We start from the raw sequence: 23032 nt of genomic DNA, 5'->3' as shown, positions 1-23032 counted from the left end.
ACATGCTCCTCTAGGGCATGGCTTATATGTTTTCCCTCTGGGGCGTAGCTCACATGCTTCTCTAGGGTGTGGCTCACATGTTTTCCCTCTAAGATGTAGTTCACATGCTCCTCTAGGGCATGGCTCACATGCTCCTCTGGGGTGTAGCTCACATGCTCCTCTAGAGTGTGGCTCACATGTTTTCCCTCTGGGGCATAGCTCACAGGCTCCTCTAGGGCATGGCTTGCATGTTTTCCCTCTGGGGTGTAGCTCACATGCTTCTCTAGGGTGTGGCTCACATGTTTTCCCTCTAAGATGTAGCTCACATGCTCCTCTAGGGCATAGCTCACATGCTCCTCTAGGGCGTGGCTCACATGTTTTCCCTCTAAGATGTAGCTCACATGCTCCTCTAGGGCATGGCTCATATGCTCCTCTAGGGCGTAGCTCACATGCTTCTCTAGGGTGTGGCTCACATGTTTTCCCTCTGGGACGTAGCTCATATGCTCCTCTAGGGCATGGCTTACATGTTTTCCCTCTGGGGCGTAGCTCACATGCTTCTCTAGGTTGTGGCTCACATGTTTTCCCTCTGGGACGTAGCTCATATGCTCCTCCAGGGCATGTCTTTAATCTCCTTTGCATAACTACCCTTTGAGCCATGCCCCCTGGTAAAGACCATAAAATCATCAATAAACAAAAAAGGGCCATATCCCTGGAACAATATGAGTTTTTTAAGGGGGTTGTCCCCTTTCGGGAATGTTTTTCCTATAAGCTCTATTAGCAGTAGAAAAGCAAAGTAAGATATATTCATCGTCCCCAGATTCAGCCAGTGTCACCGCCCAGGCAGCACGGGCCGCAAAGAGCCACTGAACTCAATCATTGGCTGCAGGTCATGCGATGGATCTGCCATCTGCCTTTAATTTGGACGTTTTCAGTGAGTCGTGGGCTTCTGTGTTTCACATGACGTATAAACTCTTCCACATCAGGTTGCGGCCCGTTCATTACTCACTTGTGCGGACGCTTTGTGACTGGAACGTTGTTACAACCTTTACAACTCGATCAGCTGCAATGTGTAAGGGGATTCATGAATGTAGGGACTGTGATGGATCCGGCTCTATACAGCCATTCATATACATAGTAATGAGCTCAGCGCTGCATCGTGAACAGACCTCATTCATTGCCGACTTAGCTGGATAGAAATGGACTTTTTGGAGATTCTCCAGGGATTTCCATCTCTATTTAATGTCGTAGGCACAGTATAGTTGGAGTTTTCTAGATTCAAAGTACAGCGGTGCTTACTTTTTGAGGGATCTCATAGATGGATGGATGGATGGATAGATAGATAGATTATGCATTTATTAAAGATCAGCAAATCGATTCTAAACAAATCAAATTCATTTAAAATTTTCAAAAATTCACAAGTTCTAGAGAATCCAAATTTTTGGAAAATTTATTTGTGCGAATTTCACAAAATTACTGCCCCGGCCAGGTAGATAGATATTGTAAGATTGCTCTTACTGAGTGTATTGGGGGACACTCGCTTGGCACGGGATTAACGTAGTCAGGCACGATTTTTTTGCTTAAACACAGTCTATACGGTTTATTAAAGTGTCATAAACCGCGTTATGCACAGTTCATTATATACATTTCATGAAACACAACAGGCACCAACTGGTGATATTAACTTGTAGCTTTATCTCAAACACTTCATTTACGGCTTTGACTCACGGACCCTAAACATGCTGGACCTCTCCCTTCGCCCAGTTACCATGGGTGTCCGTACGCCGTACAGTTCACCAATGTCCCAAGTCACATACAGCGCATATGACACTGGGTCGCGGTCTCTAAACACGCCGAACCTCACTCCGTTCAGTTGCCGTGGGAGACCACACAGTTCATAGAACAACACAAGCACCAACAGTCTGTATAGTACCTGACGGGAGCTCCTGCTCCACCTGCTGACTCCTTGTCAGTCCTCTCTTCGGGTAAGCTGCCTCACAGGGATCACCAACTTGCCTGGCCGGCACACATTAGTCAGTCCAGACCCACCGAAGGACTGTAGCTTCCCCACACAGTAGCTGTCACTGGCTCTGCAGATCCCGGTCCTCACCTCGTGCTGTTCAGGGATCCGGTCCTACTCCCAGGACCTCCCAACACCCAGGTTACACAGGATCACACAGGTGGCCAGTCCGGGTACTATTCAGGACGTCCATCCCCAGCTGGGACCGTCCAATACCCAGGACACCAGTAGCAAAGTCCCACCAGGTGCTATTCAGGATTCCTACTCCCAGGAAATCCAACACAGGTAGCCCAATGTGCTATTCAGGACTCCTACTCCCAGGAAATCCAATACAGGAACCACACAAGAACCTGTCCAGGTGCTATTCAGGACATCGTCCAACACCCCAGGCATATGACCTGTCCAGGTGCTATTCAGGACGCCAGTCCAACACCCCAGGCCACCAGGTCTGAAGCCCCACCATGTGCTATTCAGGACTTCGGTCCAACACAGGCTTCCAGGACCTTGCACCATTAGCATGTGCTCTTCAGGACTCCTACTCCCAGGAAATCCAACACATACTTCTAGGACCTTCACCACTCAGGTCCAAACACTGGAACCACACAGGAACATGTGACCCACACCCTGGTCACATTATATACCCTTAACCACTCCCCTGGATGGGAGTGTGGATGTGTGGCTAGTTTGTCCCGCCCATCTCACCCAACTAGCCTAGTAAGTCTCCCTTACAACTACACCATACATATACACACTCTTGCGGGACTACAGGTCCCAGAACAACAACATTACATCAGACTTACTACGCAGACTCCCTCTGCGACACATATTGGCCATTCACAACACTGCCAGTCACTGTTTCACCACCATTATCACAATAGATATGCCACAATGCACATCCCAAGGAGCACACACAGCGCCCCCTAGCTGCCACAGGGGTCACTGCATCACAATATATAAATATGTGGTGGATGGATCGATATTCCAAATAACAGCATTCTAGGTAGCATTCAATGGAAAACGTGCAAAAATGTATTGGCCCACGTGTAAAATGGCAACTCTGTCAAGCCAAAATTTTGCTCATGGCCCATTATATTTTTGCATATTTTTGCTTTCGCATTAAATGCTGCCTACGTTTTTTTTACATTTAATAAGGGTTTTGGGTTTCAATCTATCGGCTTGCACCACCTACTTATAGGGGTTCTCCAGGACTATTTTTTTTTTACTATAGTCCTAAAAACTAACAAGCAGGTAGTTGCTAACTACCTGACTGTTCTACCTGGTGAGGGCACAAAGCAGTCATTGACAGCTGCTGCCAGCAATTCAGCTACTCCACATTAACAGAGCAGCTCTTCCTCTTCCAGGCTGCTCTGTCGACAGGGTTTGACTGCTGAAATCATGCTGATTGACAGCCAGCTCCGAGCACTTAATAAGTGGCACTCGGCTGTCAATCAGCATGACGTCAGCTGTGTCGCCCTGTCGATGGAGTAGAGTTGAAGAGAAGCTGCTGCTCTGTCGACGTGGCGTCAATGGAGGCCGCTGAATCGTGGGCAGAAGCGCTCTGTGATCACTCTGTGCTGGTGGAGATGAGCGCTGGGCACAAGAGACAGGTAGTTAGCAACTACCTTCCTGTTAGTTCATGGGCCTAAAGTTAAAAAAATAGTCCTGGGTAACCCCTTAAATTTGTTAAAAGAGAGAGGAGTGTGGTGAATCCTGGGCAGGGCTAATCCAGGGTGTAGGTATAAAAAACTTACAATTTATTGCATTTACACTTAGCGCCTGGATTAACCTTTGTCAGCAGCAGCAGCAGCACCCGCCCTGGATCCACCGCACTCCTCTCTCCTCTACTCTTTACGTCTCTCCTTTTGGTTTGAGTACAACGACTGGAACAGCGGCCATGACTGGATTGTATATTACTCTTTACGTAGTTGTGCCACAACCTGATCAGGTGAGCGACCAACCCTCCGACTCACCTTCACCTTTTGGCCACGCTGCTACACTGGGAGCTCCTCATGTACTTTATCCCTTTTAATTGACTGGAAAACTTGTGCTCCTTCATCGTTTTATTTTTGATAGATGCAGATAGATAAGTAGAACGATCAGCCATAACATTAAAAGCCTAATATTGGGTAGGTTGGATTTCTCTTTCCAGAAAACCCCATAGATGATCGTTTAGATTGAGACTTGGAGCATTTCGAGGCTAAGTCATGAGCTTGAACTCTTAGGGTACCGTCACACAGTGCAATTTTGATCGCTACGACGGCACGATCCGTGACGTCGCAGCGATCGTATGATTATCGCTCCAGCGTCGTAGACTGCGGTCACACGTTGCAATCACGGCGCTGGAGCGATGCCGAAGTCCCCGGGTAACCAGGGTAAACATCGGGTAACTAAGCGCAGGGCCGCGCTTAGTAACCCAATGTTTACCGTGGTTACCAGCGTAAAAGTAAAAAAAAACAAACCGTACATGCTCACCATCTGATGTCCGTCCGGTCCCTTGCCGTCCGCTTCCTGCTCTGACAGATCCGGCCGTACAGTGAGAGCAGAGCGCAGCGGTGACGTCACTGCTGTGCTGTGCTCTCACTTTCCGGCCGGCAGACAGTCAGAGCGGGAAGCGGACGGCAAGGGACCGGACGGACATCAGATGGTGAGCATGTACGGTTTTTTTTTTTTTACATTTACGCTGGTAACCACGGTAAACATCGGGTTACTAAGCGCGGCCCTGCGCTTAGTTACCCGATGTTTACCCTGGTTACCAGCGAACGCATCGCTGGATCGCTGTCACACACAACGATCCAGCGATGTCAGCGGGTGATCAAGCGACGAAATAAAGTTCCATACGATCTGCTACGACGTACGATTCTCAGCAGGATCCCTGATCGCTGCTGCGTGTCAGACACTGCGAGATCGTAACGATATCGCTAGAACGTCACGAATCGTGCCGTCGTAGCGATCAAAATTGCACTGTGTGACAGTACCCTTAGTCACGTTGCATAAACCATTTTTTTCAATGTCGTGAGAGCAGTATCCTGCTGAAAGAATCCACTGCCATTAGGGATTACTGTGGAGCTCTCTGGATCCCTACATACCCATGCTATCAAAGAAGTCATGAGTCATCAGACTAGGCCACCATGATCCGCTACTCCTTGGTCTAGTTCTGATGCTCACGTGATCTTGACGTCGGACCAAGCACTCGTAATTTGTGCTATAGTTGGTCTTAGGTTGAATCGGACAAGACAAGCTATCCTTCACCCCAACATACACATCATCGAGTCTTGAGCGCCCATGGTTGTCCTACCTTGGTCCACTAATTTTAGCTATTTACCATCACATACTTCTGAAGCCACCGTCTAACCATGCAATCACTCCAATCAATATTATTTCCATTTTTATTTTCAACACATCCACTCCGAGAACTGACTTTTCACTTTCATCCCAATATATCTGTCACCCTGACACCCCGACGTACGTTCACATTGATAAATCGCCTGCAGAACTACATGTCACGTAAGATACAAAGTGATCTCGCCATTAGCCGTCTGTCTGGTAGCTAGGGAAGTAAATGATGTCTCTGCTCAGTTTTTCCCTCCGGCTCTAGCTTATGGTAATCGTCCTGTGCATAACATTAGTTGTGGTATAAATAACCACAATTCACTATTTAAAGATTCTAGGATAACAGATAGCGGTATTTTTTTTCCTTTTAAAATGGAAAATATGCTGTTTTACTATTTAAACCCGTTTCTTGTACACAGTTCTCATGAGAAATATGTATCCAGTTGGCAACCTGTCCGTATACTGTACTATTTTGAGTAGGACTTTTATTAGTCGGCTTCTTGCTAAGTTCAGAATAACTACATTTACAGTGTGAGATTCTTGACTATCAGAGAAGCTTTGTGGCCCCCTTCGTGTTTTCAGATCGGTGTATACTGTGAGAAGCTTTGTCTTCTGATTCCAGGATATACATGTGTACGGAAATCTTAAAGAGTTTCCAGGAAAAAGAGACGCAGGACACTTTCCTCTTTTTTATTTTTACTCCAACCCTGTGAACAATATAAGTGCATCCACTTCTGCGTAGGTGATTATTTTAACACATCGGGTGTGATATGTGTGCGAGGTTTAATCGTGACTTCAGTTTTTCTCTGCTAAAAAGGTGCATTATACTTAAGATTGGTATAATGAAAAATTGCTCCTTTAGGCTTGGGTCAGACCATCGAAATTCTGTCATCCAGGAGAATCAGGACGATTATGCACTTTACACTCTGATCAGAGTTTGATCATAGTGTAAGGAAACGATGGAAAACAAAATGTCTCCATTTTGTGCATTCTGTCAGTCCATGAAAATTTGACTGCACTCAGATGCCATCAGAGTGCAGTCCAATGTTTTCCATGGACTCATTGACCTGCATGGCCGAGTGCGATCCAAATATTGCATCCAACTCGGGTAAGCTGCAATCTTTTCCTTGGACAGACTCAGTCCGAGGAAAAAATGGGACATATACACAACCCCATAGACTAACATTGGTTCGTGTATGATCTGATGTTTAGCCAAATCTCACTTGGACCAAAAATACCGTCGTCTGCATAAGCCCTTAAATGCATAGTTTGGGTGTGTTCACACTGAGATTTTTTTTTGCTGAGTTTTTGTTGCAGAAACTCCCGCAAAACCACTTCTATATATTGGCGAGTTGATGCTTTGAAAAGTCAGCAAAAAAAACAGCTCGGTGTGATCACACCATTAGACCAGATTCACACCAGCGTGTTAAAAATGTTGCCTGTTTTTCATCCAGAAAAAAAACAATTTTTCACCTTTACTGTCATCCATGTTTCATCCATTTTTTTTCCATCAGCAGTTATTAAAATTTACAAAAACAAATGCAGTTTCCTATATAAAGAATTGCAATCTATATGCAAAAATCGGATGCACAAAATTTTTTTTTGCGCACTCATAGAGAGGTGAGTCTCATCTGAACTACAGAAGAGCCTAGAGCACGCTGTGATTTTTTTTTTTTCATGCACGGATTCGGTCCATGTGAAAAATAAGTAATCTGAACAGCCCCTTTGGATAACATTGGTCTGTTTTTTTAGTGACAGCACTCAGACCGAATATACGGTCGTGTAAACTTGGCCTCAAGGTATTATGCGTTAGTAGGTCTCCTTTCAGGACTTTCTTTTATAAGACAGAATTGAGACTGACTACAAAGTACATTGCACCATATTGGTTTCAATGCAAATTGTGTAATGCTTCTTTTTACCTCTGGGGGCACTGCAGGGAATTTTAACACTTGCTGAGAGGTACTGATTCAGACACTCATTTATCAGTTTATTTAGGGAAGGATTCTTCTAATAAAAGGGATTCTTTTTCACTACACCAATATGGATGACCTATCCTTTGGATTGGTCATCGATATCAGATTGGTGGGGGATCAACACCCAGCACACCCACCAATCACAAGTTCTTCACACTGTTTAGTGGCCGCTCTACGGTACTGCAGATCCTCTCCCATTACTGTAACTTGGATGTCATCTACAGGACCCGAAAGCAACCACTCAACGGTGAGACGGAGCAATGGTATTCTGCCCAGTAACAGTCTTGACATCCGGAGCTGCTATTGGTAAATTGCATTAAAATTGACCACCCCTTTAAAACTGTTTTCTAGAATTTTAATATTCATGACCTATTCTTAGGATAGATCATCAGTATCCGATCGGTGGCAGCCTGACTGCCAGCCTCCACCACCGATCAGCTGATTGAAGGGGCAACACAGCGCCGTACGTTGTGTAGTGGCCATAAATGGAACTGCACGCTCTCTCCCACTCACTTGTATGTGAAATAATCATTACATTTCCTCTTCTTATACATTAAACTCAATCCATACACTAAGTGAAGGCTCCAGTACCACCGTGGCCATATTGGGTCATATTCATTCATAAATTGGCTACTTGGAGGCTTTATGGCAGACTGCGTCTACAATAGAAATACGAGACCAAATAAGGTGCTAATGGAAGGTGAAATTATCACAGACTTCACTTCATTAAACTTGAGAGTTTTTGCCAAAAGCTATTAGTTTCCCTTAAATTGCTCCACAATTTTCTAGCACAAATAGCAAAAGTTTAACTTTTGTCTAAAAGTTTTCTGTCTTCAACCCAAAATCACTGAAAGGTCCTGGCAGGATCGTCGTCTATCACGTCCAATATGGATTGATGGTGCAACGGAGGAGATCAAAAAGAGACTTACTTCCAAATTGTTACAGTCTTGTAAAATCAGGGCATCGTTACACAAGACGGGTGGGCTTCGCAACTTGTACCTTTGATTGCGCACAATCCATAAACATTGCATCAGGAGTTTGTTACTTGTGTGATCTGCTTCTCACTCTCATCAGAGTCCTGTAATGTTCGGAAATGGTCTCATGTTCGCGGCCACTGACATAACGCAGACTTTGAAGATGTAGACAGTGATAAACATCGTATATCATTTTTATGTACAGCCACTCACCAATTTACTGCTTGTTAATATTATATAATTCGCTGAGTAAACCGATTTTTTGGAGCCTGTGATATGGAGCCAGGTGGCTGCCTTCGTTCATCCTGCAAAATCCTTATTTCCTGAATGGACAACCCGTTCCAGGGCAGTATACCCTCCATCAACATTTTTCATTGTTTTCATATATTTTGTGTCATAGGAAACAGTCTTTTATGCCATTTGCAGCTGACTACAGACAGGGCAACCTGCCAAGCTTTGTGATGTCCACGTTTCCGAAGCATGTACAGCTCCCGTGTTCCTGATATTGTGTCTTTCATGTCCATACAAATGTCTCATCACGGCCGTTAATGCGGCAGTATCTCTGCCGGGAATGACTTGAGGGTCAAGTGTCTACTACCCAATATTTTGGTGTTTCCATAATTAATTATGCCTTAAAAAAGTTTTTCCATACTGCGTGACCAGTGGCGTAACTATGGTCCCATGGGCCCCTGTGCAAAATTTGGACCTAGCCCTCCCCCTTGCATGTTGATCACATGTATGGACCCTTGTAGCGTTCTAAACCCTATAGGGACATACGTGTTGCCTCCCTCCTCAATTATGTAGTAATGTTCCCCATCCCGAGCCATTGTCCCCCATCCTCGGTCCATATTGGTTTATGTCCCCCATACTGATATATTATATTATTTATTATTATAGCGCCATTTATTCCATGGCACTTTACATGTGAAAAGGGGTATACATAATAAAAAGCAAGTACAGTAATCTTAAACAATACAAGTCATGACTAGTACAGGAGGAGAGAGGACCCTGCCCGGGAAGGCTCGCAATCTACAAGATGTAACCCAACCTAGTCTATATATCCATCTCCTTGTCATATATGTCCCCCATCCTGGGATATATGTTCCCCCCATCCTGGTATATATGTCCCCCATCCTGGTATATGTGTCCCCCATCCTGGTATATGTGTACCTCATCCTGGTATATATGTACCTCATCCTTGTATATACCGTATGTCACCATCCTGGTATATATGTCCCCCCATCCTGGTATATATGTCCCCCATCCTGGTATATATATCCCTCATCCTGGTATATGTGTCCCCCATCCTGGTATATGTGTACCTCATCCTGGTATATATGTACCTCATCCTTGTATATACCATATGTCACCATCCTGGTATATATGTCCCCCATCCTGGTATATATGTCCCCCATCCTGGTATATATATCCCTCATCCTGGTATATGTGTCCCCCATCCTGGTATATGTGTACCTCATCCTGGTATATATGTACCTCATCCTTGTATATCTGTCACCATACTGGTATATATGTCCCCCATCCTGGTATATACACTCACCGGCCACTTTATTAGGTACACCATGCTAGTAACCGGTTGGACCCCCTTTTACCTTCAGAACTGCCTCAATTCTTCGTGGCATAGATTCAACAAGGTGCTGGAAGCATTCCTCAGAGATTTTGGTCCATATTGACATGATGGCATCACACAGTTGCCGCAGATTTGTCGGCTGCACATCCCAAAGATGCTCCATACAAGGCAGGATGGATCCATGCTTTCATGTTGTTTACGCCAAATTCTGACCCTACCATCCGAATGTTGCAGCAGAAATCGAGACTCATCAGACCAAGCAACGTTTTTCCAATCTTCTACTGTCCAATTTCGATGAGCTTGTACAAATTGTAGCCTCAGTTTCCTGTTCTTAGCTGAAAGGAGTGGTACCCGGTGTGGTCTTCTGCTGCTGTAGCCCATCTGCCTCAAAGTTCGACGCACTGTGCGTTCAGAGATGCTCTTAGGCCTACCTTGGTTGTAACGGGTGGCGATTTGAGTCACTGTTGCCTTTCTATCAGCTCGAACCAGTCTGCCCATTCTCCTCTGACCTCTGGCATCAACAAGGCATTTCCGCCCACAGAACTGCCGCTCACTGGATTTTTTTTCTTTTTCGGACCATTCTCTGTAAACCCTAGAGATGGTTGTGCATGAAAATCCCAGTAGATCAGCAGTTTCTGAAATACTCAGACCAGCCCTTCTGGCACCAACAACCATGCCACGTTCAAAGGCACTCAAATCACCTTTCTTCCCCATACTGATGCTCGGTTTGAACTGCAGGAGATTGTCTTGACCATGTCTACATGCCTAAATGCACTGAGTTGCCGCCATGTGATTGGCAGATTAGAAATTAAGTGTTAACAAGAAGTTGGACAGGTGTACCTAATAAAGTGGCCAGTGAGTGTATATCCCCCATCCTGGTATATGTGTACCTCATCCTGGTATATATGTACCTCATCCTTGTATATATGTCACCATCCTGGTATATATGTCCCCCATCCTGGTATATGTGTACCTCATCCTGGTATATATGTACCTCATCCTGGTATATAAGTTCCCCATTCTGCTGGTGTTCTTTAAGGCATAAAAATCCCCCAAACAATTCTCACTTTCCTCTTCTGACTTTAGTGTTCAAGCGACGGGCAGCATATGACATCATTGCCATGCGCCAACGTAACTTGCATGGCCTCTGATTGGCCAGCCGAATGTATTGTGGTGCAGAGACTTGTCGGTTTTCTGCGCCACAATGCATTTAAGCTGAATGTGTGTCTTTGGAAGAACATCCAGCTGAAATTTGTGCTGGATTCGGTGGGCACCCCTTTTAACGCTAATTGTATCGCACTTACAATCAGGGCTATGGATTAGGAATCTGTGTCCATTTTGGTGGAGCCGGAAACGGCATAAAATGGACCGACTTCTAAAATATATAATAAATTGGGTTCATTAGTTCAGTGCAGGATGTGCTGTAAATGTTTGCATAAGAATTTGGGAAAGTTATGAAATGTCCTATAAATGTCTGTTCTGTTCCTGATCTAAGGATGTCGGATTTTAGGTGAGCTGAATCTGTGCTGCACTTTATGTACATGCTCAGTAGTGATCAATGATGTGGAGTCATAGTGGAGATGAATCTGTGCTGCACTTTATGTACATGCTCAGTAGTGACCAGTGCTGTGGAGTCAGAGTTGAGATGAATCTGTGCTGCACTTTATGTACATGCTCAGTAGTGACCAGTGCTGTGGAGTCGGAGTTGAGATGAATCTGTGCTGCACTTTATGTACATGTTCAGTAGTGACCAGTGCTGTGGAGTCGGAGTTGAAATGAATCTGTGCTGCACTTTATGTACATGCTCAGTAGTGACCAGTGCTGTGGAGTCATAGTGGATATGAATCTGTGCTGCACTTTATGTACATGCTCAGTAGTGAGGCAGTGCTGTGGAGTCATAGTGGAGATGAATCTGTGCTGCACTTTATGTACATGCTCAGTAGTGACCTGTGCTGTGGATTCATAGTGGAGATGAATCTGTGCTGCACTTTATGTACATGCTCAGTAGTGAGACAGTGCTGTGGAGTCATAGTGGAGATGAATCTGTGCTGCACTTTATGTACATGCTCAGTAGTGACCAGTGCTGTGCAATTGTAGTGGAGATGAATCTGTGCTGCACTTTATGCACATGCTCATTAGTGACCAGTATTGCGGAGTCGGAGTTGAGATGAATCTGTTCTGCACTTTATGTACATGCTCAGTAGTGAGGCAGTGCTGTGGAGTCATAGTGGAGATGAATCTGTGCTGCACTTTATGCACATGCTCAGTAGTGAGGCAGTGCTGTGGAGTTATAGTGGAGATGAATCTGTGCTGCACTTTATGTACATGCTCAGTAGTGATCAGTGCTGTGGAGTCGTAGTGGAGATGAATCTGTGCTGCACTTTATGTACATGCTCAGTAGTGACCATCGCTGTGGATTCGTGACTCAGGGACATTGAGGAGTTGGAGGTCTGGCTTACCGACTCCACAACCTTGCTTACAACACTCTATTCTCTGGGTTAAGCCCCCCATACACAATAATTAGCTCTCAGCTGAGAGATGGTTCTGCCAAGCGTTTGACTGGCAGCTGAGTTCTCTTGTGTTCTGTATGACAGAGCCACTGTTAGACATGTCCAGTGGCGGCTTATCTCTTAAAAAACAAAAGGATCAGAAGTCCAAAACTGAGTCAGGGACCCTTATACAAATAGACTGTCATTGTCGGTGGGTCCTGCCAATGATAGTCTGATGTGTAGAGGTACCTTTAAAGGGTTTGTTTTGGAGATACTTTTTTTTAAATGGTCATTCCCAAGATAGTAAGTTATACTGTATCCGTAGAACCTCGAGCGATTCTGCTAACGGGGCCCTGGACCCTGCAGACCTTCGTTTTGGATGGCACAGAAGTTGTATGCTCAACCTCCCCTCCATCCATAGTCCATGCGACTGCCGGAGAGAACCAACTACAGTGCTCCACTATTTCTGTCAGTCCTATAGACAGTGAATGAAGCAAGGTATAGCTTGTGCACCTCCATCCTGTAGAGCTCTGTTTCCAGGTTCCAAAGCCAAGTTCTTGGGATTGCTCGTGGTCCAAAAGATCAGACAACCAGAAATCAGCAAGTTATAGGCTATGCGATAATTACTATCTTGACAATAATTTTTTAAGGGCCTTACATGGAGCCATAATCAACTGAATGATCATGCAAAGAAGCAATCAATCCTGATCATTTCCCTCTTAAGGGATTAAGTGATCAGTAATGGATTGCTTGATTATTGTTGTATGTGTCAGCCGAGATGGCTGACTGCCAAACGATCGGCCAAAGCATCGTTCGACTGACAGCCATCTAATGTGTACGGCCAGCCTTAGATCACAGCTTGTATATAAAAGTCTTTAAAAATGAGACTGTGTACTATAAAGTGTCTTTGCCATAAATGTATTTTTTGGTTAAAGGGGTACACATTGAAGAGACTCGATTCAGTATGGAATATATAAAGGGTTTGCCAGGTGAAAACAGGTTATAATTTCTCCGCAGAAATGGTAATAACTTACTGATCGTTGGGGATTTGACTGCACCGATCGGCAGAATGGAGAATTTTTATCCCTGATGAAGAATTTTTATCTCCTTTACAAAATGAAGCAGTATGTTGGACGACCGACCGCAGCTCCATTCATTCTCTGTGGGGCTGCCAGAAAAAGTCAAGTGCAAAGCTCCGCAGCCCCACATGGAATGAATGGAAAGACTCATCTGTACACGGTACTGTTACTTTGTTCTTGTCCCTGATCAGTATTAGACTTATTTTCAAGGTGATATTCCATTAGAACAAGAATATGCAATGTAGCTCACAGTAGGGTCTGATCAATGAGAGTTAATATATCCCCTCCTGAGCTGCGGTTAAGGCATCTCATTCAGCCAAACCATACCATGCACTGTGCTAATGAGGAGCAAGAACCCTGAAACAGCACTGTCTACAGAATGGTCTCTGGTTTGGCTGGTATGAGCTATTTAGCTTACATAGAAGAGGGGAACTACGCTCCCTTCCAATCAAAGCATAACTTCCCTTCCCTGTAGACATTTGCCAGGGTTTGTGTGATATAGGAAGTGATAGGAAGTCTGAGGAAGTCTCCTTAGCTGTAAACATATAGGAACTTGTATATAATACTAGTGCAGGCAATAGTTGGAGCTGTCGCCCATAACCACTTATCCGTTCTTCAGACTTCTTGCTCTGACTGCAACAGGCAGCGATAGGTTATTTTAGTCTTCGAGCACAGACATTGCCAACCTTAGGTCTGATTTTGTCTGGACAACTTGGCCAAAATTCACCGACAGATTAGAAAGCCAAAAATTAATCATGTCTCAGATCATTTATTGTAACACATTTACGGCATTTAATGTGAATTTTAGAACCATGATAATTACATGTATAATAACTGGCCAAGTCGAGACAGTCTGCATTTCTGCTTAATAGAGGTCCTCACCATGGAGTAGGTGATTAATGTACAATCATGACCCCATCGATCACTAGGTCCTGAGTCCCCATGTCCACTGTTCCTCTACTCAGAAGCTGTGGGAGTGATGGAAACATAGGATAGGTGATAATTTCCATATCAGTGGGGGTCTCACTGCTTGTGACCTTACTAATTTCCATAACTGGGGATCATTGTGTTGATCTATATATTTGTGGACCTGCTGAACATAGCTGGGCTATGGACTCAGCTATGTTCATACATTCCACAGACTTTGATTGTAGTGGCAGCTCGCATGTGTGAGCACCCCTTCATTCATACTGGGGAGGCCGGTTCCGAAATGTGGCAAACAATGAGGGTCTAAGTGGTTGGATACTGATTAAGCAGGCAGTTTTCACTAGTCCAGGGGATAGATGATGACTCATCATTTATGGAATACTCTTTGTGGTAGATCGGCTCACTTGGCTGCACCTAGAGATAGACACAGGAACACTGTCTCTTTAAATCTTCCACTGGTTTATTAAAAGTACTGCATAAACCAGTGCAACGTTACCAAAATAAATCCAGCTTCCTGGCCTAACAGGAAAATAAAAACATAACGTATGGCACAGTCCTTGTTTCTACTGGAAATCGTCCACTTCAGGAACAAGCAACAAAAGGTTCAATTTTCCTTAACATGAAACCACGGTTCCAGAGCTTGCACCTCCAGGCCCACCCACCCATGCTCTAGAAGCCGTGGTTTGTATCCTCTGGGTTCCTCCCACTCTACAGCTGTTCAATAAACCTAGCACTAAACATGGCTGATTAACCCCTTTCAGCACTTGGTGTGCTGGAACTTTTCCTAGGTTGCTATCACTGAAGCTAACACCCTTAGTGAAACATACCTCCCTTCCAATACTTTGCCAGTGACTTTGTCACATCGTTTAAATGTAACTAGTGAATAAACCCCTGCAGCCAGTATATTGCTCTCAACAGTTCCCAGGTAATGTAATGCCAGGCATAGGGTCGATCTTAGATTCCTTAACAAATTATAGAATAGTGCCAGGGCGTGCCTCATGTCCTGTATTAAAAAGAACCTATCATAGGGAAGAAAAGGACCTGAAGGGCCGACGTAGTCCACTCATTAACCAGTATCGATGCAAGTTTAGCCTGTAGATCAGCAACCTCAGCATCATAGATGCATCCTTTCTGGTGATTGGCCACCCAGACTTGTTTAGCTACGTACTGCCCAAACGTCATAAACCAAAAGTCCCCCGACAGTCTAATGTGTATGGGGGCACAAGCCGACTGTCCCCGAATAAATGATATTGGGGGAGATAAAGATCCGGCATGTACAATTTTGGACTGTTGTTCCTTTTGTTCTTGAAGAATTAAGGAGTATTCCCATCTCCAAGATCCAATCCCAATATGTTGGTGTAATAATAATAATAATAATAATATTAGCAAGGAAATTAGAAATGTAGCATAGTTCTTCTGATTCGCTATGTTTCCTATTATTAGCAGCGATTTTGTCAGACTGTGTATCCTGAATTGTGCTGACTGTGAACTTGCCATTTGTATATTTTCTAGTAAGGTCAGTTAAAGAGTCACCGTCTTTTCAATTTTTATTTCATAAATCAATAGTTCATATGAAAATGATAAACTTTGTAATATATGTTATCAGAGAAATCTGCTTCTTTCTCTTGGACTGATCATTCATTCTCAATTCATGGGTAAAATCTGTATTCAGTGAAGTCAAACTTTCCCATTACTGAGATAGGAGATGACTGTTGGTGCTTTTCATATGCTACGGAGGAGGAGGAGCCGGAGGCACAGGCAAGTTCTCCATGGAACTTCATAAGCACCAACTGACATCTTGTATCTCATTGATGAGACAGTCTGTATTCACTGATTACAGATTTTATGTGTGAACTGAGAATTTTGAGAATGAATGAGAAGCAGATTTCTCTGATAAAATATTTTACAAACTTTCTTGTTTTCACGTGTACTATTGATCGATGAAAAAAAAAGACAATCACGATTACTCTTTAAGAAGGCGTTCATGTTGTCCAGAGTTTGATTATACCAGTCCTCATGTTACTTGCTTACAACCCCGTTGAGACTGGCTGTAGACGTTGGGTCGTTGGTTGTGGTCTTCTAGCCGTTTCCGTTATCTATCTGAAAGGCGTGCTTGCACATATATCTGAGCCCACCACCTCTGAGCATCTAAAGGTATCATCCAGCCCCAGATGTAGTAGACACTGATGATGGATCCTCTGATCTCAGACACAAACCACAGTCCTGGAGATTGAGGCATGACAGCTCTGGGCATAAAATATCACTATCGGTCCTATCGGTCCTAGTCCTATGAAGTGTAATGCGTCTTCCCCAATGAATGCTTTCTACAAACCACACGTAGGGGTAAATGATATATTCTCTGATAGCAACAGATAGTCGCTTCCTGCCTTGCACTTTAGGCTATTCACTGGGAGGGGTTACCAAAGCAGCTGGAAGGAAATCATGAAGCAGTATTGCAAACTTTGCAGCGTCCTGATACTCGTCCTCTGCACTCACATACGGAGCTGATTAAATATCTGGTGGGAATTCCATCTCATGCAGCCTCATGGTGTGGTGCTGCTGTTTTGTGCATCATCAGGTGAGTCCACCCTTATCTGTCACTTACGTTAGAAGTCACCTAAATTATTAGATACTTACTTTTTCAATCAATTTTACAAAAAAATAATCTGCGGCATTCAAAATTGATTTAGAAAGATCCTCGTTTACCGAATCTTTAATTTTTATTCTTTCCATCCTTAAGATAATCTTTTCTTAATTGTTAAAGTTTTTTTTTTAATACGTTTGATTCCTTTTATTATGTTATGTAATTCTAACATTGGCATGTAAATGTATGTATGTACTGGATGAGATAGGAGATTGCCTCTGCCTCTTGGAGGAATGGGCATTAAAGGGGTCGTTTAGAACTTTTGGTATATACAACTATGGGGCAAATGCATTTTTGAAGCATGGTATATATTAATATGATATATATTTATGTTATTTATTTATTTTTTTTAACCAATGTTTGGAACTCAATATAAGAAGGATGTGCACGGGCCTAGATTTTGCATATTATTTCTGTGTATCGGGTAACCAAGTTTGGAAAAGTACTAAAAGTCATCATGGGAGGCCAACTTGACTTCTGTTCAGTCTGTCGTCATATTTTAGGTCTTGTCCTGACATGATGTAATATGATAGAGATCTGTTCGATTAGTGATGTTGTGGAAGACTATAGTATCCGATGTGCACCCCAAGAACAACCAACAATATTTTTCTATTTGTCTTTGCTTATAACTCTCCACACGTAAAACGAAATATAGATTTAGCCCTCTGTTATGTATTGGTCTCATCTTCCCTGACTCTGCTTGCTATTACTTTATTTTTTTTTTTTAAGACTATCATATCTGATACGTACCCAACCAGACCAACAAAAAATATGTTTCCATTTCTCACTGTCTATAATGCTCTACACTTAACAAGAAATATAGATTAACCCTCTAGAATGTATTGGTCTCATTTGCTCTGACTCTGCTTGCTATTACTTTATTTTTTTTAAGACTATCGTATCTGATACGCACCCTGATGCGACCAACAAACAATATTTTTCCATTTCTACCTGCTTATAACGCTCTACACTTAGCAAGAAATATAGATGAGCCTTCTAGAATGTATTGGTCTCATTTTCTCTGACTCTGCTTGCAATTACTTTTATTTTTTACTTTAAGTCGATTATATCCGATGCACATTCCGAAGAAAGCAACAAACAATATCTTTCAATTTGTACCCACTTATAACTCTCCACACATAACAAGAAATATAGATTTAGTCCTCTAGAATTTATTAGTCTCATTTTCTCTGCCTCTGCTTGCTATTACTTTATTCTTTTTTTCCCATTCATGGCCATGTTTTGTTTTCATCAAGGGTTAAAGTGGCCATTTACATTAGATCAAAGTGGTTTGATGGTTGAACAGTCATTGAGTGAGCTATCATTCACATTTTAATCCATCTTGGGCGTTACAGTTGTTGACTTAGGCCATGCGCATTCACTGGGCAACCAACGAGGGATCTTCCAAAGAATATTCTATATAACATATAGCTTTTGTGGATGATTTTAATTGAACAAAAGATTTTAACTATAAAGCAAAAAGAATGAAACAGAGCTGAATTAATTTCATGATCTGCTATGAACTTCATCAACAATCGTTTTTGTTTGAAATCGTCTGTTTTCAGCAACTAAAGTGTAATGTTGTTGGGCACCTTCAGTCCTAGTTATAGTAGAGTTGAAAAAATATTGGACGTCCATTAAAAAATTGGACTTTCTTTAGTAATGACCACAATCACTTGGCAATGTGTGACTCAATCCATGATAAGGCTTGGCCTTCCAGGCGTTTATATATTAGAAAGCAGCGGTCTGATATACATGGACCTCTCTGTCGTCTCTTGTAGGCCCCTTGAGTAGATTGTACACTCAGTGATTGTTGGTGAGTGGGCAGATTGCTCGATACAGAATGATTGCCGGCTGTCCAACCTCCTCTCCTCCCAGACTCAGACACAAGCATGCTTGGCTTGGCTCAACTGAGCATTAAAGCTATTGTGAATCCTTTTTCAGGACCCAGTCCATTGGCCACGCCAGTAATGTGTGGCCACCAGATGAAGCCATGAGAACCGCCTCCTAACTCGCAGCTTTGGCGGCTCTTCTTTTTGGCACAATGTCACATGTGCATCTTGTTGCAACTATAATGTTGCAAGAAAGAGTTTTCATTATCGACACAGCCGATGGACTGGGTCCTGCAAATTGGTTTGCAGCAACTTTACTGAGCGTGCACTGATTCTCAATCTGAGAGAGGAATAAGCTACTGTCAGGAGCCTTTGGCAGTGGCTTATTCTCTGTAAAAAACAAAGGATCAACCATATTGAATCCAACATGCATGTTTCTTTTTAACCCCATCATATACTGTCAAAAAGACAAGATGCTCATACACATTGGTCGTCTGGTCATACATTGTGTGGCCACCTTTTATCATCCATCTGCAAAATACGATGACTAATTACCACAAAATGATTCTCTCGTTCAGATGGATTAATAGTGTAATTTCAGTTATTTCTTTTAGAACATGACTGATAAAGGGCTGGTCATGTCCCAGGATGCTAACATAGCTAAAGGTCCATTTACACTGCATGATTATCATGGCTGAGCGCTTATAGGTATTCTCCTTCACAATAATGGTGCAGTAAAAAGATCTGCATGCGAAATAGGCTGCCGATTACCCAACGAAAGAGTAAACTGCTTGTTTGTCGGGTGAAATGATCTTTCTTCGTTTTCCCCTCTGAAGATGTTGTGTACTTTATAATAGCAGTCAATGAGAAAGCAGTAGACACACTCGGGCATCTTTTTCAGTGTTTTGCCAACATTTTTGAAGTTAAAACAAAGCTGTCTGGAAATGCCGAAAAACACTAAGAAAAACTGTCGGCTGTCTAAAATAGTGAAAAAGAGCTCATGCAACAAAAAACAAATGCTAAAAAAAGACTCTTCAGGGGAAGGGAAAAAATAACGCTTGCATTTCCTGAAGTGTCTTCCTCTTGAAAAAGACGTTGTGTGCACTTACAGTAAGGAGTTTTCTGCATCCTGATTTATTAAAGGGTATTTTTTTAGTTTGGCATTTGTGGACATGCCATTTAAATGGTGGTCCAGTACCTCGAGATTGGGTTTTCTCTGACCACCGTTCTGTTGCATGAGACAGCTGCCAGTGGCCATATCCATGTACTCTATGGTAGTTACTCCCAAGGACAGTCCAATTTCACTATTCCAAGGGTCTGAAAAGGAGTCACGATTTCTGGACACAGGTTTCCCAATCTTAGCTTACCCCTGAGGCTGTTGAGTTGGGGTCAGGAAACCCACAATAGGTGAGGACATTACGGTCCCTACTTTAACCGTGTCGGGTGAAAGCAGCACACATAGACCCCCAAATTTCCTTTCAATCCCCACCAGGATGCGGCCATGGTGGGAACCTCTGACTTGGAATTTGTTCTTATCTTATAGACCACATTTGTTGCATCCAGTTTTGCTTTTTAAGACAAACCTTTCAGCAATAAGTAATTACTCCCTTCCACTCCTGCTCCAAGTGTTGCATGATATTGTAGACTTGCCTTGACCTTGCTTCAAACAATCACGCAGGACAACGTCACCTTCATCTTCCTGTGTGGACATGACTTTGTGTAGCTGGATATGCCCTTCTTTGCCTGCTGGTCTGTTCTCCATTAGTGTCAGTGTCAAGGATTGAACTTCGGACCACCATTGTAACAAAGTTGAGGTCTAAAGCCAACGCGTTTCCGCTCCTACGACAAACGTTCTTTGGCGTTGACAGGACATTGAAGGAACACATCAGAGACCCCCATTGTCCTCTGGACATACTGTACTTACCCTAAATTAGGACTTTGATGTGCGGTTTACCATAAACTTCAGCTGCGTACTCCCCCGATTTCACACTCGTGATGTTTCTTTGAAATTGTTCTCTTTTCATTGAGGAAATATTATCTTGGCTTTTCGGATTAGTTGCTGGGTAGTCAGCTGTGGTTTTGCAACTTAAATGTGTCAGATAGGATAGTAATTTGAAGGTCTTATCTCTGCCCTTGAATACGTGACCACATCAACCTTTCCTTTGTCGCGTGGAACGTTATTAAGTTGCACTGAATGATTATATCTCAGTAGTACGGTTATTTAAAGGGACACTAAACTTGTGCAAAGGGTTAGGGATCTGTCTGATATTTCCTGCCGGCATCAGATATCCAGGTGAGGCAGATAACATTAATTTTTACGCATGTTTGCTTTGCAATTTCTGTGTTATATAGGTCAGGGTTTGTCATTTTTTTACTTATAGATTTTGGAGCACGGAACTTTATTAGTTATATTTTCTATGTATTGAAAGATGGTTTTTGCAAAACTCCCCAACATTGTAGCGCAGTTGCACCACTTTCGTGCACAATTGCGTTAAAATTGATGACATTTTTGGCAGAACACCATGTGATATATTTTGACCCAGTTTCCAAAGCTTCTCTATTGTGATCCTTGTCCTCCTCACCCGCCCCCCATGTCCAGCCACTACCACATCCTCTCTGAAACCTTGCACACCTAGAGATTCACAGACTCTCATACTCTCTCGTACCCTTGTCCTCCATATCTTCACTCCACGACACGGACAGCGCCACCGCTTTCTATAATTCCACTCTCACGTCAGCCAGAGACTCAGTTGTCCCTCATGCATGGCAAAGTGCGACAATTCAATAGGCAACCCTGGCATAACAACCTCATAAAAAACTCCGACAAGCATCCAGTGTCGCAGAGCGGCGTTGGAAAATAACACGCCTGCCAGACGACTTCAATGCTTTCAAACAAGCTACATTTGCCTTCAAACTAGCCTTCACTTCTGCTAAATAGACCTAATTCACTAACCTTGTATCTTCACTATCCTACAACCCAAAACAACTGTTCAACACATTTAACTCTCTCCTCCGCCCGCCACTGCCACCTCCAACTCCCCTCATCTCTTCTGAGGACTTTGTCACTGTCACAGGTTCCTTCTCTTGTACCACACAATCAACAGAGCCAGCAAAGAGTGAACAATCCCAATACCTTTATTTAGGCAAAAGTACGAAAGGTCCATATACGATACACCACACAAAGGATAAAATATTCCAGAACAAGAATGCAGTTCAGTTACAGAATAAAAGTCCAACAATCCAGCAGAGAGGATAACAGTCCATATTCCCTTCTTTCTCTCTCTCTCTGATATGCTCTTCACATCATGGTTCCATACGGGATCTGATCTGTGTCTCACCTCCCTGATGTTTACAAGTCCCTCTCCTTATTCACAGGTCAGGAGGGGGAAGGTCTCAGGGGCTCATTGTTTTAACAAGCTAGGTCAACATGTCATTAGCATATTAGCAAACAACATTAATCACTGACCCTGTGGAGAGATAACAATATAGACCTGTGGGGAGAATATCAGATGGCAAATAACAACTCATCCTACAAGAGAACACCATGAAAATAAGTAAAATATAAATATACACAAAAATGATACCCACATAGCATATCACACCATCACAGCCACCTACTTCAAAAACAAGATCGACCAAACAAGGCACCCCAACCACTCCATATACCAGAGCTCTGCCCTTCCCCAATAACTTGGCTCTCCAACATCACTGAAGGAGAACTTAATCGTCTCCTTTCCAAATCACACCTCACCACCTGTGCACTTGACCCCATCCATTCTCACCTGTTCCCCAACCTCACTAACATGCTCATTCCAGCCCTAACCCATCTCTTCAACCTATCGCTATCTTCTGGTATTTTCCCCTCTGCCTTCAAACATGCCACCATCACACCCATCCTCAAAAAAGCTAACCTTGACCCAACTGCTATGCCCAGCTATCGCCCCATATCACTGCTCCCATTTGCTTCCAATCTCCTTGCGCAGCATGTCCATGGTCAACTTTCCTCCCACCTCTCATCTAACTCTCTCCTTGACAGCCTCCAATCTGGTTTACGCCCCCACCACTCCACCGAACCTGCTCTTCCCAAAATTACTAATGACTTACTCACAGCCAAAGATAACAGACAGTTCTCGATCCTCCTCCTTCTCGACCTGTCGTCTGCTTTCGACACAGTCGACCACTGCCTACTGCTACAGATTC

General features: G+C 43.4%; 1 protein-coding gene across 2 annotated transcripts in view; it reads left to right on the top strand.

The window, feature by feature from the left end:
* ARHGEF3 (Rho guanine nucleotide exchange factor 3) overlaps positions 1-23032 on the top strand; it is a 324746-nt gene that overhangs the window by 110374 nt on the left and 191340 nt on the right. Inside the window, exon 1 of one of the 2 annotated variants that reach the window (XM_077278521.1) lies at positions 16814-16934. The exons of the other annotated variant lie outside the window; for it this stretch is intronic. Coding sequence (XP_077134636.1) covers positions 16902-16934 — 33 coding nt within the window. The 5' untranslated portion in view covers positions 16814-16901. Of the gene's footprint in view, positions 1-16813; positions 16935-23032 lie in introns of those variants that run through there. 2 annotated transcript variants of the gene reach the window in all.

This window comes from Ranitomeya variabilis, chromosome 8 (genome assembly GCF_051348905.1).
Source record: "Ranitomeya variabilis isolate aRanVar5 chromosome 8, aRanVar5.hap1, whole genome shotgun sequence".
NCBI classification, from domain to species: Eukaryota; Metazoa; Chordata; class Amphibia; order Anura; family Dendrobatidae; genus Ranitomeya; species Ranitomeya variabilis.
Note: the sequence above shows the minus strand (reverse complement) of the source record. Positions and strands in the feature narration are given on the sequence as shown.